The following is an 18,066-nucleotide window of genomic DNA, read 5'->3' on the forward strand; positions in this document are numbered from 1 at the left end:
TTGCTCTAAAAATCACGCTCATGGAGGCCCTAGTATCGGCCAGAAGAGGGTAAAATTTAAGCTTTCTCCATGATTGAACCATACTGCCTGATCCAGACAGCTAAAATAGTCCTCTCCCCAGTGAAAGAAAAATTCATCTAAACCGTGCTCTCTAAAATTGAAAGACCTATATAACTATAAAGTGCAAGTGCATACAAACCATGTTGGCAAACAGTCATTAAATATAAGGTATAACAAAGTCCATAAGAGACATCTATTAAGTGTCCAGTATGAATACAATTCGATTAAGTGCACGTGAGTTGTCTTGATCCTGGTGAACATTGAATGTAGATTTTCCACCATCAACTGCTACACATCCGAATAGCCATAATTCCATGACACCCATTACAGGTAGTAAAAAGCGCTGGAAAAAATGTGCCAATGGGGGGTTCTCACCACCACACCGGTCCAAACAGACATCCAATCATCGGATGAAAAAAGGGCTCCCATGGTGAAGTATATCGTGATTTATTCAAAAGTTTAAAAGTTAAAAACAAATATCAATCGCAGCAAAACATCCATCTTTAAGGAAATGCTGTTTACACTCCAGCTTCGTTGCAAGGGGCGGAACTGACTTATCGCGCTCAAGGCATCCTACGCATTTCATCAGCAAGCTCTGATGTCATGTAATCTGATACGTCGCTTCCTAATTTATACAAGTCTGCCAATTAAGGATATCCAATCCAGTTCAATCCTTGTCTAGTGTTCAATCAAAACTCATATTACACAATTATATAAGATAATAAAAGTATAAAAAAAATTTAATTGATTTTTGAAAATTGAAAGTTTAAAAAGTTTACTTTAAATGCTGCCATCTTGTGGACAAAAACCAGATGGCAATTAAAAATATTTTTTGAGAAGAGAATCGCCAATTGAGCCATCTAGTGGTGAATGATTGGACTGAATTCAAATTTGGAACACTTTTTTACAATTTTGCAAATAACCATTGCAGAAGATGTAAACATCTAGTAAATCCCTAATGGATAAATAATTTAAGTCTATATCGAAGTCTATTCCCCTGGGAGTGAGTGTATTTAATTTGTAGATCCATTCAGTTTTTTTATATTTTCTAGATCTTGTTACCTACTCTCCAGTCTGGGTCTATTTTGCCAATCCCTAAAAATTGAGCTAAACTGGGGTCCTTGTGTATACTGAAGTGGTTAGAGAGGCTATGTTTTGGAAACCCATTTTTGATGTTTAAACGTTCATTAATCCATGTACATTCATTTTAGTGTGTCCCACAAATTGTAACCCACATGGGCAAATGAGGTAAGTTACGTGGGTCGATTTTACATGTGCTAAATTTATCAATTCTAAATGTATTTCTTGTACTGAGATACAAATTGTGTTGTTTTTTTTTGTAGCATCCTTTCTCGTCAATTTACATGCTTTACGTTTTTTACAGTAATAAAACCCTGTTGCCTCCAAGAAAGTGCCTATTTTCTTTGGGTCTAACACATTGGGGGCCAATCTCTTCCTTAGGTGAATGAACCTAGGATGATTGGGTTACAATTATTACTTTGAAAAGCCCATCACCAAACACATTAACCACTAAACACGAATACATAGATAGCAGGTTGAGAAATCTGTGTTTAATCCTAAATCGTCAAACCGTTTTTTTTTTTAGGCGTTCAAATCCATGGTCGAGCAGGATATTGTATCAAAACCAAAAGGGGTAAAAAGGCAACATTCAAAAAGGATTAGAGGCATTAGAGAAAATAAACATGGCTATCTGGCATATAAAGGTGGGGGTATTGTTTTAAAAAGAGGATTACATTAAAGAATTAGGTTGGTGGATGACACCTATTCTTATAAGAAATTAAAAAGAAACCTCAGTAAAAAACTCAGCCTCTTTAAAAGGAATTGTAATAGTGGCCAAAGAAAAGTATTACTAAAAGCACAATACATTATTTCTGAAGCCCAAAGCTTCATGTTATCCATCAATTACTGAAAATACATAACAATTCAGACTGTCTACCAGGTAGACCAATTTTCAGTGGTATAAATTAAGTCTTTTCTAGGATAGGCAAATGTCAACTATTTCCTACAACCTATTGTCCCAACATATACCCCTCCTATCTGAGAGACGCAAACATCTCATGTATTTGTTAAGATGTTCCGAGTCACTTTATACCAATCTTATACAATAGGATGTTTTATCAGCCACCAAAAGAGCCTTGGAGGTTAAATCTGACCTTAAAGAACTAAAGCGGTTCCTGATTGAGGCTTTGGAGCTAACCATGTCTAACAATTTTTGGCACAAGAGATCATGCTTTAAATTGGTCAAAGGAGTGGCCATGGGAGCAAAATATGCTCCCAGTGTAGCAAATATAATATACTGAGTCAGTTGGAGGCGCAGAGCATCTTTGCGGTCCCCATACCTGAAATGGCTCTATACAAAAAATACTTTTATATTCTGTGAGATGGTACAGTGGATGCACTGGAAAATTTCCTGGTGGATATTAATAGAAATTGTTATGGACTAAAATTTACAGGGAGTTGAGATCTGTCAGAATTTAGCGTCCTTTATTTAGTCTTGGTGAAAGCTAATGGGTGTGTCCAGTCTAAGAATTATTTCACGGGAACGGATAGAAACAGCTACATCCCTATGGCTAGCTGCCACCACCCAAGGTGGTTGGTGGGGTTCCATAAGGCCAATTAATGAGCATCGGGCGTAACTGATAATAGGTCTGATTATCTACTTCAGTCTGAGATTGTGGTTAATTTTAAATAAAAGTGGGTATCGATCTCAGACCCATTCAATTAAAGATCATGGCTATGGGCAAAACTTTTATTGGAGGGTAGGCTCAAAAAGAAACTAGAACAAGTCTTTATAGCATTTTTGACTAATTTTAATCGAGACTACAAAACATTGGAGAACATTTTAAAATGGCCATTACTTCTGGGGGATAAAACATTCTCAAAATTGTTACCCAATCACCTTAGGTTCATCTACCAATAAACACCTAATTTAAGGAACAGATTGGCCCCAATGTGTTGGGGGGGGGGGGGGGCTCCCCAAAGAAAATGGTCACTTTCTTGGATGTAACAGGGTTTTATTACTGTAAAAATGTAAAGCGTACAAATTGACATGAAAGGATGCTAAAAAAGTAACACAATATGTATCGTTAGGTACAGGAAATTAGAATTGATTTATCGCATTAAATCGACCCACATAACTTACCTAGTTTGCCCATGCAGGTTGCAGTGTGGGACCCACTAAAAGGATTTTATCTACCTGCATTAATGAACATTTAAATCAAAAATGGGTTTCCAAAATGGCACCTCTAACCACTTCAGTATACATCATATGGGCTCCAGTTCAGCTCAATTTTTTTGGGATTGACAAAATAGTCCCAGACTAAAGAGGAATTAACATGATCCAGAAAATATCAAACTGAATGGATCTACGAATTAAATACTCCCACGGGAGTAAATAGCCTTAAATTGTTTATCCAATTAAAGATTTACTAGAGGTTCACATCTTACACAATGGTTATTTGCAATATTGTAAAAGGTCTCAATTTATTTGAATTCAGTCCCATCATTTGTCACTAGATGGCTCAATTGGTAATTTTTCTAAAAAATATTTTTAATTGCCATCTGGTTTTTGTCCACAAGATGCAGCATTTTAAAGTAAATCTCTTAATTTTCAAAACCAATCAATTTAACCTTTTTATATATTTTTTTATTGTCTTATATAATTGTCTTAATGAGTTTTGAACACTAGACAAGGATTGAACTGGATTGGATATCCTTGGCGGTCTTGTACAAATTAGGAAGCCAAGTATCAGTCACATGACCCCTGATGTCAGAGCATGCTGACAACCCGTAGGATGCCTTGTGCGTGATGCGTCACTTCCGCCCCGTGCAAGCGGCGTTTCCTTGCACATGGATGTTTTGCTGTGATGGATAATTGTTTTTACCTCAAACTTTGGCATAAATCATGATATACTCCACCATGGGAGCGCTTTTCTTTTCGTATCTTCACCGATGATTGGACGTCTGTTTGGACCGGTGTTGTGGTTGAGAACCCCCCCCCCCCCCCCCCCCCCCCCATTGGCATCTTTCCAGCACTTAAGACCACCTGTAATGTGTCATGGAATTCTGCTGAGTAGGATGTGTGGAAGATCTACAGTCACTCCTTATTCACTGGGATCAAGATTAATGTGCACTGAATTTAATTCATACTGGATGCTTGATGTCTTATATTTTATGATTTTGTTTGCTGACATTGTATGCACTCTTTATGCACTTTATAGTTATTCGGGTCTTTCAAATTTTCTTTCAATCGCGTTTCATTTACGAGCCATTCCCGTTCTTTTGTTTACACTTTTCACCATTTGTGCAGGTTTGGGTTGTTCAATTCCCCATTTATCTTCAGTCCTCTCCCTAGACCCAGCTTTTCTACCAAGTCTCTTCAGCCTTCCACAGGATGCAGAATGTGGTTATCCCGTCTCTTTCAAAATCAACGGATAGTAAGAAGAGATGCCTTCAACATGCTAGATGAAAGAAAAATACTAGGCAGAAAAGACTTGGCTATGCCCATGGGCAATCCTAGGTGATATACACCCCCCTCTACTAGACGCCGTCAGTTTTTTTCTTCTGCCTAGTCAGGAGTAAGGACCTAGTTCCCTGCTGGGATCTCTGGTCCTGGCAATTTTAGTTTTTTTGCTTTTTAAGCTAGTTTTTTTTTCTCTTGGATTTTTTCCTGTGGGATCTACAATCAACTGCTGGACTGGGCGACAGGCTGGACACTAAGATCCAGTGGTCTCCCCAGTCTTGCCAGCGAGCGTGTGCAGACTGCAGCTACGTCGACTGTGACATAGCCCCCTGGATGGGGGCTGGCCCTGTGGGGTAAATGTCTCGCAAGGTCGCATACGACTGGTTCCTGGCCTGTCTGACAGCCCTCCCTCACTTCGTTTGTGAGGAACAGCTGTCTGGGAGTGTTATCTGCGCACTTGCTGGAGAGCGGTAAGGGGCCTCCTCCTCCTCCCCCTCCTCCCATGGAGTGGTGTGGGATGTGGGTAATTCCTGGGGTGGTCAGTCCCTCTGGGGCTCACCACTTCCCCCTCCTCCCTTCCCCGGGGGAGGCCAAAGCCTCTGGCTTGGGTGCTTCGGACACTGTCCACCCCCTCCTGGGTTGTCACCATGGGGGGTACACTTTGGAACCTGATTGGTGGGTGACCAGGCATTCACAGATCCGTGCCCCCTGCGGTGGTCCTCCACTAATTTAGGCAGCAGCTTTGCGGCCTACCCAGCAATCACGGCAGGCGGACGAAAATTTAGGCTGCAGCTTTTGTGGCCTACTGACCAAGCGAGGCGGCCCTAGAGTGGGTGCCAGATGTAACTTATCTCCGTGGGTTTCTGCCCTCCCTCTCCTCTAGCCTGGCCTGGTCCCCTGCAGACCCAAAAATTTAGGCTGCAGTTTTTGCGGCCTGCTAGGCCACCCCACGCTAGTCCGCATGGCCATGCCGGATGCTTTCCTCCAGCGGGGCAGCACTGTGGGTGCTCAGAGGGTGACCCCCTTTTGTGTGGGGGTGTTTAAATGCGCCCTCCTAAGGCGGCGGAGGTCTGTTGATAGCCCCCTGTGTGCTTTGCATTTTTTCACAGGTGGCGCTTGGGCATATAGGTTAGTAAATGACACCCTCCCCTGCCTCATCAATCTCGACTGATCCTATGTCTGGCTCTGCTGTTGTGGCCCACCTTGCGGGGTTGGTGGCCACACTCCGTCCTGTCAGTGAGGTTGTTCCTCCAACTGCAGTGGTGCACAAGGTGCTGGTTGTCTCCCTTATTACATCTGTGTGGGAAACTTTAAAGATGGAGGATGCAGCAGTGGCAGAGGTGCCGGTCCCCTTGGCACCCATAAACTGTCTCGCATGCAAAAGCGTTCCCTTCTCCCTCCTATTTTTGGTTATTTGTAAACACTGGGAGTGTCCAAAGCGTCCCTTTGTGGTTCCAAAGATGCTTTGCTGTGATGTACCCCTTTGTGGGGTCCTTCCTTAAGGAATGGACTGTTCCACCAGTATTGGATCCCCGTGTCTCTAGGGTGTGCAAGGCGATCATGGTTCTGGCAGGAGTCTCTGGCTATTAAGGATCCGGCTTTTGAGGATCCAGCTGACATACCTGGAGGGGGAGCAGATGCCCTCTGCTTCCATTGTTGATGGACTAGTTGGTTTAGGGGCTGCAGTATGCGAAGTCTTGGAAGCTGTTCCCTTGGTTGCTAAGCTGTTTCTCTATTCATTGACTGACACAGCAGCTCTTCTTGACCTTGGGTTATATCGCCCCTTTAGGAGAAGACTAGGCAGAAAGTGTTAAAAACGGCAACACTTGCACAGTACCACCTAGGGGGCATTCCTGGCTATAACCCCTCACACTGGCTCAGTTTTTTTATGCCTAGTATAGAAGGACCTGGCTCCCGATGGGACCCTTGGACCTGGGAATTTTTTATTTTTTCTGCATTTTAATTCCTGTGCTCTTCAACAGCCAGGCTGGTGACAGGCTGAATAATATAGATCCTTTTAGTCTCCCCAGCCTGGCCATCGAGCATGAGCAGGCCCTAGCTACATGCTGGGTTGACATGCCCCATCTATTCCAGGGGCAGTCGGTGAGCTATATGCTATGGGGCACACATATGACCGGGCTACTGCTGTCTGTGTGCCATGGCCGGCAGCCACCCCGTACTGCTCGGGTGATGGGTCTGTATGTGCAATGTGTCCAGCAGTTCTTGCAGGAGGGGTAAGTATGGTTCCACCTGTCTCGGCAGGATGGAGCAGTTGGGCATTCCTTGGGAGGTCAACTAGGGGGGTCTCTCTCCCTTTTCTCCCTGTCCTTTCCCTCCTCCCCATGCTATGGGCCTTTTTGGGCACTTGGGGGTGTGGTACACTTGCCTAGCTGGGGGTCCTCCGGGTGGAACTGGGTTCTGGCAGGGGGCTGCGCTGGGTGTTGGGGTCTGCTTATTCTCTTCTCCCTCTTCTGGGCCACAGTGGGTGTCTGTGCTGTGTGAGCCATGTGGGGAGGCCACAGTGCGCTCTGCTGCCATCTTGTGGTAGCCACAGCTGTTTTTTGCCTTCAGACATTTTCTAGTAGTTCGGCGGCCATCTTCTTGGTGCTCTGATGTTTTTTTGCTGAGGCGCCCATTTTCTAGTAGCCTCGGGTGGTTTTGCCTCTAGCACTGTGCGCTTGTTTCCTTCTAGAACAGCGCACATCCACAGACACCTCGTGGATGGCACAGGGGAGAGCGGACAGCAGCACAGTCTGTGCAGCTAGGAGGGTGGATTTTTGTGTGCCTTGCCTTAGGACAAGTGAGTGTGTGGGTCAGCATGGCGTCAGAAGCTGGTGCTTCTTCCCCAGACATTCCTGTGATTGCAACTGGTTCCCCTGCACCTGCGGTGCCTATTGACGCTCTGTCGGCGGTCCTGGAGGCCTTTGTTGCCAGGGTGGAAAGGGCATGCGAGGGGTTAAAAAAAGCCTCCACCTTCTGGTGAAAGCAGACTCAGACTTGCGCGCAGCTGTGACTGGCGGCCCCTGTTCTGAGGTATTGGAGGATGTGGACCAGGACCGTTAGGACAGTGAGGATGACTGTGTCTGGGTCACCGCAGGAAAAGGCGCTTATAGGAGCAATTATTACAGCAGTGCGGGATACGGCGGAGAGGTCTACGCGGGTGTCTGTCCCTTTTTCGGGTCCCACAAGCTGGCCCACACGCCTAAGGTGTTTCTTTACCTAACTTATTTTGATAAGTTTATTTACAAGGAATGGGGAAAACCACAGCGGGCCTTTTCAGTCCCGAAACGTATGGCGGTGCATTACCCCTTTGGGGAGCTTTTCCTGAAGAAATGGACATCTCCGATTGACCCCCTGGTATCCAGGTTAAAGTAACCATGATTCTGGTGGAAGGGACTCCTGCTATCAAGGACCCTGCCGACAGAAGGGCCAAGGTGGTTGCCCGGTCCATGTTTACCGTGGTGGGGTCAGCCTTGGGGCCAGTGTTGGCCACGACCCTAGTATCGCAGACGCTGACTGAATGGGCTAAATTGTTGCACCATGAATTGGAGAAGCAACAGGCTTCCCCGTTCTGCATGGAGCTGGCAGACCAGTTGGTGCAGGTCCTTAAGTATGTCTGTGGTGTGGCCTTAGATACGGGCCCCCTTGCTCTCTAGAGCCTCAGTATCAGCAGTAGTGCTACATCGCCTGATTTGGCTGAAATGCTGGTCTGCGAACCAGACATCTAAGAAATTACTGGTGGACTTCTTCCAGGGAGAGAGGCTGTTTGGAGCCTCCCTAGATGACATTAAGAATGTTACTGGGGGTAAGAGTACGTTGCTCCCACAGTCCAGGAAAGGTAAGGAGCCACGCTGTAGGCAAGGATCCTCCTTTTCCGCTCAGAAGCTGATTTTCCGTCCGCCCGGGTCGGCAGGTAAGCGTTCCCAGTCTGACAAGGTGCCTGCTGAGGGACAAAAGTATCTCTGGTTTCGCAAGCCTGCAAACAAATGTTACTGCATGAAGGTTTGTCCCCGCCCGACTCTCGAGTGGGGGGTCACCCTCTGGAGTTTGCAGCTCGGTGGACCTACCTGCTTTCCGACCAGTGGGTCTGCGAACTGGTTTCCTCAGGGTACAAGAGTTGTCCACCAAACAGATTTTTTTTCCCTCCAACCTTCATGTTCTTCCGGCTCATTGGAAGGCCCTGTTTGGGGCAGTACAGGACCTGCGCGGGGTGATAGTACCTGTACCGACACCGGAAAGGTTTCAGGGGTTCTACTTCAATCTGTTGTCCCAAAGGAAGGGGTCCGCCTGGTCCTGGACCTCAAGGCCCTCAACAGCTTTGTAAAAGTACAAAGGTTCTGGATGGAATTAGTTCGCTCAGTGGTCGCTGCACTCCATCAGGGGGATTTTCTGGCATCCCTGGACATCAAGGATGCATACTTGCATGTCACCATATGCATCAAGCATCAGAGGTTTCTGCGATTTGCAGTGGGACGAGCACTACCAATTTGTAGCTCTCCCTTTTGACCTGGTGTCAGCACCGAGGGTCTTCACCAAGGTGCTACCCCCAATTTTGGCTTTGCTGAGGCAGCAAGGGATCACAATCGTGGGTTACCTGGACAACCTCCTGAGGGCAGCTTCCGCCTCAGAATTAAGGGAGGATGTGGCAATCACCATGCAAACTCTGCGGGAGTTTGGGTACTGACCCTACAGAAGTCGGTGTTGATGCCAACTCAATGCCTGGGCTTGCTTCTGGACGACTCGGGCGAGATTTTTTTCTCCCTTCAGACAAGTTGCAGACTCTTCAAGCTGCGGTAAAGTTGCTGATGTCCCGCAGGTGGCCGTCGGTGCGTTTTTGCATGCGAGTTCTAGGTCTCATGGTAGCCACTTTCGAGGTGGTACTGTATGCTTAATTCCACACTCTAGTATTGCAGAAAGAGATATTGTCCAAATGGGACTAATCTGTCGTCCCTGGATTGTCAAATTCGGGTGAGCCAGCTAGTCGGGGATTCCCTCCTCTGGTGGCCGAGGCCTTTCGGTCCGGGAAGTCATTCCTTATTCATTGGACAGTGATCACACGGATGCCAGCCTGACCGGTTGGGTGTAGGTTTGGGGAGTACAGTCAGCCCAGGGTCGCAGGACCCAGGAAGAATCCCGCCTGCCGACCAACGTACTGGAACTTCGGGCAATCAGATGGTGCCTCTCCACATGGTCACAGAGGCCGCAGGGATGTCCGGTCAGGATCCAGGTATCCATGGCGGCATATGTCAACCATCGAAGAGGAACAAGGAGCTCGGCTGCAGCACTGGAGGTTGCTCGCATCCTGCGGGGGGGAAGAGCGGCGCTTGCCGACTCTGTCGGCTGTGTTCATTCCGGCCGTAGAAAACTGGCAAGCTGACTACTTAAGTCGTCAGATGCTGGACCAAGGGGAATGTTCGCTATATCTAGATGTGTTTGGCTCCTTTGCCTAAGGTGGGGCATGCCAGATGTGGATCTCCTGGCTTCTTGACTCAATCGGAAGGTACTGAGGTTTGTGGTCAGGTCAAAGGATTCCTGGGGGAATGTGGCAGATGCGTTGATGGCTCCATGGGGGCATTATCAGCTGATTTATGCTTTCCCCCACTCAAACTTCTATTACGTCTGCTTCGCAGAGTGGAGGCCGAGGGGATTCTGGTAATTCTGATTGCCCCAGATTGGCCACAGTGTCCATAGTATGAATAGTGGTGGATGTTCCTTGGTGACTGCCGATGAGGACCTTCTGTTGCAAGGTCCAATACTTCATCCTGCTTTAACGTCACTGGCTTTAACGGATTTGGTAATAGCCACTATGTTGAGGGCACGGAAGTAGTTTTGGAAGAGTTATCATTGTACGTGGAAGGCCTACATTTCCATGTGTGAGGTTATGGGGTGGCGTCCACGCACATACTAGATTTCCAGGATCCAGCTGTTTTTACAGTGAGGAGTGGATCAGAAACTTGTCTTAAGCACCATCAAGGGCAGATATCAGCTTTGGCTGTTTTTTTTTTCTTTTTTTTCCCCTCAGTGACCCTTGGTGGCTCATTCATTGGTGAGTATGTTCAGGGGGTTTGACATGTGGCAAATAAGGATGAGGTGGTTTTATGTCCTCATCCTGAACTCTTACAAAAAGTGGTAACAGGTTTTCATTTAAACCAAGATATTCTTCCTCCTTTCTCCCCAGAAGCCTTAATCTGGGGAAGAGAAAGCACTACAGTCTCTTGATGTAGTAAGAGCGATCAGAATCTTAGGGCGACCGCTCAAGTTCACAAAACACAGGTTTTGTTTGTACTGCCAGATGGTCCAAGATATGGACAGGCTTTGTCCAGTGATCAAGCTTCAGATCACTGGACAAAGAAGAAAATTCTTCCTTCTCATATTAAGAGTACACTCATCCAGGGTGACTAGTGCCTCTTGGGTGATGCATCCATCAGGCCTCTATGGCTCAGATCTGTAAGACCGCAGCATTGGGCTTTGGTTCAGACGTTTATCCGATTTTTTATTTTTTTTTTATTATTTTTTTAAACGATATTAAAGGTCATGAGGAGGTTGCCTTTATGCACAGCATACACTGTAGACTGCAGTATGAGTCCTCTGACAACCTGTTTCCTTGATTCTGTCTCCCCCCCCCCTTCAGTTGCCAGGAAATTGTATTATCTGGGCCTGACTCTGGCTTCATCTCTGACCAGTGTGTTTCTTTGGATAAACTCCAGAAGTTGCATGCTGCATTTAAACTACTGTTGTCTCGCAGGTGGGCCTCCCTGCGATCCTGCAAGTGGATGTTGGGCCTGATATCTACCTTTTTTGCACAGTTCCATACAAGCTCCTTTCAAGTGAGATTCTGGCATAAAGTGCCCGAGGTCTCTGGGCTATCAGGTTTGGCTGAGCCATAAAGCTGGGGGGGGGGTCCCTGGTCTGGTGGCTTCGCTCTATGGGATTTTGGCAGGGCACAGTCTTTCTCCCCTTGTATTGGATAGTGGTCACCACCAATACCAGTCTGTCTCGGTAGGGAGGTGTCCTGGATTCTGGTCAGGCTTGTTGGATGCTGGAGGAATCCGGATTGCCTATCAACAGTCTGATCGCTTGAAGTCTCAAGATATGTATGGATCATGGAGGTAGACTTTGGGGGCTCCGGGTACAGATCCAGTCCGATACCACTGCGGTGGTCTTTGTTCCACCCTGGTGATGTCAATCACCAGGTGGAACGAAGAGAGTTTGGCAGCCCTGACAGTAGCCAGCATCCTCCGGTGGGCAGAACGCCTTGTTCTTGCTCTCTCCGCTGTATGCGTTCTAGGAGTGCAAAAATGGCATTGGGCCGTATAATCGGATCTGTGTCTCCTCCGATATTCTGCCACGGCTTTTGCGCAGGATTGAAGCCAAAGGGATTCCGGCCATTCTAGTGGGGCCAGATGGTCTTGTTGGTCTTGGTACGCTGACCTGGTGTGCTTGGTCGCTGACTGTCTATCAGGGAGGTTCTACTGTCCCAAAGGGCCGATCTTCCATTCTGCTTCAATTGCTGGTTTTTGAAGGCCTGGCTGTTGTGAGCCAGGTGCTGAAGTTATGACGCTGCTGATGGCCTTCCACTAGGAAGATTTACCACTGAACATGGATAGCATACATATCCTAGTGTGAGGCACTTGTCATTTACCCTCCATTCTTTCTCGGTGGCTCGGATTTTGACCTTACTTCACAGGGGGGTTGAGCAGAACTTGACCTTGAGTACCATCAAGGATCGGGTGTCGGCCTTGGTGGTTTTCTTTGGCGTCCCCTGTTCTCGCACTCCCTGGTGCATACTCTTAATCAAGGGGTTTGACATCTGTTTCCACTGGTGTGGTCGCTTCTACCACCGTGGGATCTACTCTTGGTGCGTTTCTACAGGAGCCTCCCTTTGAAAATATTCGGGAGGTTGTTCTGCTTGCTCTGTCCCAGAAAGTGGCTTTTTTGGTTGCCATAACCTCTGCTTGCAGAGTGTCGGAACTGTAGGCGGTTACCATGTCATACTTGGTGATCCACAAAGATGAAGTGGTTTGCAGGGTGGCCACTCACAAAATTCTACAATGTGGCTGTGCTGGCATCTAAGGATGCTTCTTTTAGTCGAAAGGTGTTGCACGCTGATGTTTAGAGGGCCTATTCCCTCTTAAAGGGGTATTCAGGCTGGGCTCCAGTTTTTCTGTTAAGCTCCTGTTACCTGGTTGGCTCTTGTGTTAGCCTCGGGAAATTTCGTTGTCCCACCCCTCATGTTTGGCAGCGCTTTGGACCGTCCCTATGGTTCTGAATAAGGAAGCTCTGTCTGTCAATGAACGAATGAGAAAATAGGATTTTTGACTAGGATTTTTGACTTGCCGTAAAATTTGTTTCATTGACGCACAGAACCCACCCTCTATGGAGTTAATGCTTCTGACACTGGGACAAAACTGAAGGCCTATAGCAGAGAGGGCGTGCATATCGCCTAGGACTGCCCATGGGCGTAGCCAAGTTCTTCTTTTTTTTTTTTTTTTTCTGCCTAGTGTCCTACTTCTGTAGGGGGCGATATAACCCTATGGTTCTGAATTAGGAAGTGCTGTCAATGAACTCAGAGAAACAGATTTTACAGTAGTAAAAAATCATTTTCCAAAATTTAGTTTTTTGTTTATAGTGCAAAAGATTAAAACTGCAGAGGTGAAAAAAAGTGTTTTGTGGGGGGGGGGGGGGGGGGGGGGAATATCAATTTTATTTGGGTACAATGTCGCACGACCGCAATTGTCAGTTAGTGGCGCAGTGCCGTATCTCAAAAAATGACCTGTCATTAAGGGGGTAAATCCTTCCAGGGTTGAAGTGGTTAAATACCATGGGACTCTTCACACCGCTGTGCCTGGTGCGATGCATTTTAAGTCCTCCATGTTGCATCTTTTTGGTTTTCAAAACCACACCAAATATGTAGCTCTCTATTGAATTATAAAACGCAACAAAAGTTTTTTTTTGTGCACATTTTCAGTTACATGGTCAAGTTTCACAAGTGCATTTTGCGTAATATCCCCCATGAAAATACCCCAGAAATGCATCAAAAAGCATATGCGTTTTTACCATGTCTGCGCAATGGAGTGTGAAAGCGGGCATAATGTAGCAAGCAGGACTTTTAAAAATGCAAGACTTGACAAGACTATGGTTTTGCATAGAATTTAAAGCGATGCATTTTTCATGCATTCCTCTGACCAGGGTGAAAAAGCCCTTAGTTTTCTTGGCCCCCTGCAAAGTCCCACAATGGGGTTGATCCTGGCTCCTAATGCATATGATAGTGTGAAAACATTGTTGCACTGCTCCTGAATGCAGGAGGCACCACAGTAGAATTGGAATGTTGTAGAGGGCATGGATATTGGGCCTGGCTAAACATGGCCCTTCCTACTGCTTACTGGTTTGGCAGCAGTCTAATGAACCTGTAGGCTGGATGTTAAAGTATTTGGCTCACTCAGGGAAGGTGAAGAAAGTTGTGAAGTTTGTTATACAGGAGCCTTTAGATATACTTGGCCCTGCAGGAATAAAGGCTTTGTCACTTTGTGAAAATATTGATCTTGACATCTCTGATTTGCAGTCCAGAGCATAACAGGCTGGCAGAACTGGAAGAGCAAGCAAGAGCTGCAAAGAAAGGCGTATGGAGTGAAGGAACTGGCTCCCACACAGTTAGGGACTTGAAATACACAATTGAAAACACCAGACATTTTGTGGACTCCATGCATCAGAAACCAGTTAATGGTAAGGTATAAGAATGGGTTACTGATTTTCTGAATAATATAAACCACAATGGGTCTGATGTATGTTTACGAACAGGAAATTCTTGCCTTAAACACAAATGTTTCCTTTATTTTCAAACTGCATAATTATCAAAGATGGTTGCTGTAGGACACCAGAATTTCACACTTAAGTGCTGTACTTGGTATTTGCTATAAACTTCTAGAGTTTCTTCTACAATTCTTATTCAGATGACTGGCTTCACTGTAGCTTGGATTAAGACCTGTATTCAATGTTTTGAAGTGCCAAAATAAAAATAAGCTTTACTAAATCCTTTGAGCCTTAGCATTGCATTGCCTGTAGCTATCAGACAACATGCATTTAAGCATTGAGCACTTAATAGCTTTCAGTGGTAGCCTGAGTGTTTTCTGAGAATTGCATAGGTGGATCCTCTATCCATTTTTTTTCTAAACTTTTGTTTATAGTTTTTATGAAGGGTTTGAGAATTTAGATGAATGGGAAACCAATTCTAATGTTAACTGCTGTTCTGTAAGTTATGTATTTTTGCTACATGAAGGGAAAGCTAAACGAAAGGTGTTTTTTTTATTTTTTTTTTATTTTATTTTTTTTGGATCAAATAGGTTTTTACTAAAGATTTTGTAGGTTTACAATAAAATACTAAATAAGAGACAGCAGCAATACAATCCTCGCCTCAAACTAGGCATGAGCAGCACAAACAATAATTTTGTACAGTGATTCAAATTGTGATGGACCGCCTGGGTGTTTCTGTCAACACAGCTTCCTCCACTCTAGTTCTTGGGTACAATGCTCACCTATAATAACTTGCTCCAGGTTCCACACACTAGCCAAGCTGGAACTTTTTATTGATAAAGGTACCCAGAATTTATATCACGGAAAACCAGATAAGTCTGATCACAATATCCTAAACAATGCAGGCTTTAAACCGTAATATCAGTACATCTAATGAACAGCTAACAAAACATCCCACAATAGTTTGGTAACAAGATGAGATGGATGCAATATTAGCAGACAAACAATAGGTGATGCAATTAACAATGGGGATTCGCACCTAGTTGGCACACAATGGGGAATTACAATGAGATCACTTAATAAACAGATTACAAATGGGAGACTGCAGCATCAGGTTGTTTAAAGCGGATTATAATCTTCTTAGAATCTGAGTCTAGGAGGGGAGTTGAAGCCATTAATGGTGGTTTGGGCAGAGGCCCCAAATATGTATCCGGGTCCTAGGTTCTCAGAGTTTGTGTTTTGGGGAGACATGGGCCCAAATCTGAATCAAACCCATTCCAAAGGTCTCCCAGGCACACACCTCCCAAAGAATAGAGCCCTCTCAAAAGCTGGGGCCCATAGTCGGTGGACAGGATGCTAACCTGTAGTCCCTTCCAAAAGCCCCTGTCCCAGTGGGGTCTTTCACAACAATGGAAATCAGAATATAACAATCGTGAGAAGTTAATCCAGGAGAAAAGTTTTTTTTATATATATATATAACAAAAGCTTTGTTAGATCCCAGCCTCCAAAGATAAAGCGCAAGGAAATGTACAGCAAACAATGAGTTTTAAAGTATGTATTAAAGAAACTCGTATATAAATGTGTCTCAAGGTTTTACAAAATAGATGCTTTGCATGTCACCTGTATCTAACAGATTTCCTTTACGCTTCAGGACAGTATGAGGCTTACATCTCAACTGCTGTGATTTTGACAATTGCCATCAGGCTAGATACCTTCAGAACTGCTCGAAGATTCTAGTAATAAAAGTCTGTAGGAATGCCAAGTCAGCTGAGGCAGGTCTACTTGCACCCTGCAGTATATATCAGAAACCTCTCAAATGAAAAAGCATGCTGCATCTACCCATCGATTGGCCTGATGAGTATGGATATGTGACATGGCTACTGCTTTATAGATAAGGGTGCTCTTTTGTAAATGGGTCTTTTTAATCATCTTTACAAAATGAATTCCTATCAAAAATGTATATGCAGCCCTGCCCATTCATACACAACTATCCAAATACACAGTGAATGAAAATCACTGTGTACAAATGACTTGACTATGCAATCAAGTGTCCCTATAATAAATGTTCAAGTCCTTAAAAAGGTTGTAAACTGCTGGACTTTTTGTACTGCAAGGCATTGCATACTAGCACATGATAAAAGTACCTTTAAAACTAAGCATTCCAGCTCTGAGATGTCAGAGCGGCAGGCAGTCCCATCTTTAATCTTCCAGGTTCGCGGATTCCGGCACTGTGACTGGCTGGAGCCGCAATGATGTCACTCCTGTGCATGTGCACGGGATCCGCAATTTATGGTACAGGGCTCTGAAGCAACAGCATGGGTGGCCGTTCCTTCAGAGTGCATGCACCTGTGATGTCACTGGCTTCATGTACAGTAAATATCTCCCTAAACAGTGCACTTAAGAGATATTTGCACTACCTATAGGTAAGCCTATAAGGCATACCCTATAGGTAAAAGCAAGAGCTGGAAGTTTACTTCCACTTTAAATTTAGTTCTGATACTGTGTAAACATTTTTCAATAGTGCCACACTGGTGCTAGTGTTCCACGCATGATCAGCATAAAGTCCTTAAATCAAGGTCTGATCAGTCCTGAAGATTCACCCTTAATGGAAATGTGCACTATCCTCATCACATGTCCCACGGATATATATAGGAAAAAATAGACCAAATGGTGAGATCTTCAATAAACTGCTCACAGCATCAATGTACTTGATCTCTGCTGTGCAAATTCCATTATTCAGAGCATCAAGCCGGCCACTCCGAATAAGCGTCTCACGCAGACAATCTGAATTGGCAGCTCACTTCATCAATGCTAAGCCACGTTTTCACCGCTGAGCCATTTTTTTGCGCTGTGTATTGTATTTAAATGCACAGCACTGCATATGAATTCATTTTGTAGGTATGTTTTTGGGAGGTTCAGTGCAGCAGCACTTGAAATGCAAGTGGATATATTTCTTCATTGGGTTTACACTTTTAAGCACAGCGTATAGGGGTTCTTGTCTCCTAAAACCACCTATGCATGGTGCAGTTCCTGGTGTTCAGTGTAGCTTTGTAAGCAGAAGGCTAGTAAATAAGCATGGGCTCCCTTGTAAAGTTTTAAGAATACTAAAACCTTTTTAAGGCAATAACTGTTATTGGTTTAGCAATTGCAAAAGTCTGTTTTTTTTTTTTCATGCAGAGTAACTTTGTGTTGCATTTTCAGCTATTATTGAGCATGTTCGTGATGGTAGTGTGGTGAGAGCGCTGCTTCTTCCTGATAATTATCTGGTGACTGTCATGTTGTCTGGAGTTAAGGTATGAGGTCCTAAAATTTTATTTTGAAGTGATATGAGCTAGATTATACTTTAATTACAAATGATGCATGACATGGTTACATTTCAGCTGTATCTATACGGCATTACAAAGACTGTAGCAATTTGCTTTGAAAATAGTTTTCTGTGCTTGAAAAGAGCATACAATATGCATTGCCCATTGAGGGGGACAGGAATTCTGGGAATAAGTATAGCACACAATGCATGGATCAGGGTAATCCAGCAAATAGACAATGGAAGTAGAACAGAAGCATGCAGGAAGAGGTTGAAACCAGAGCAAATAAAAAAAAGCAATAAAAAAAAAATCCACTTGGTAAGTATTCAGGGGTACATATTAACCCAAGTTGTAACTTTAAGCTGGTGAAAAATAGGTAGCTGCTGGACGGTCTGAAAGGGGCTCAGATTGGCTGTCATCGGTCACGTGACTGGAAGCTGGTCCTGCCAACTACTGATGGTATCGAAG

The 18,066-nt window shown here is 44.9% G+C and overlaps 1 protein-coding gene across 1 annotated transcript in view; it reads left to right on the forward strand.

Annotated features, from left to right (window-relative positions):
- SND1 (staphylococcal nuclease and tudor domain containing 1) overlaps positions 1–18,066 on the forward strand; it is an 840,361-nt gene that overhangs the window by 34,552 nt on the left and 787,743 nt on the right. Inside the window, exons 5-6 of the mRNA XM_077473541.1 lie at positions 14,106–14,266; positions 17,495–17,586. Of these exons, the coding sequence (XP_077329667.1) occupies positions 14,106–14,266; positions 17,495–17,586 (253 nt within the window). The remainder of the gene's footprint in view (positions 1–14,105; positions 14,267–17,494; positions 17,587–18,066) is intronic.

This window comes from Lithobates pipiens, unplaced genomic scaffold, assembly GCF_037356315.1.
Source record: "Lithobates pipiens isolate NorthernLeopardFrog02 unplaced genomic scaffold, aLitPip1_a1.2 Scaffold_8, whole genome shotgun sequence".
Taxonomy (NCBI): Eukaryota; Metazoa; Chordata; class Amphibia; order Anura; family Ranidae; genus Lithobates; species Lithobates pipiens.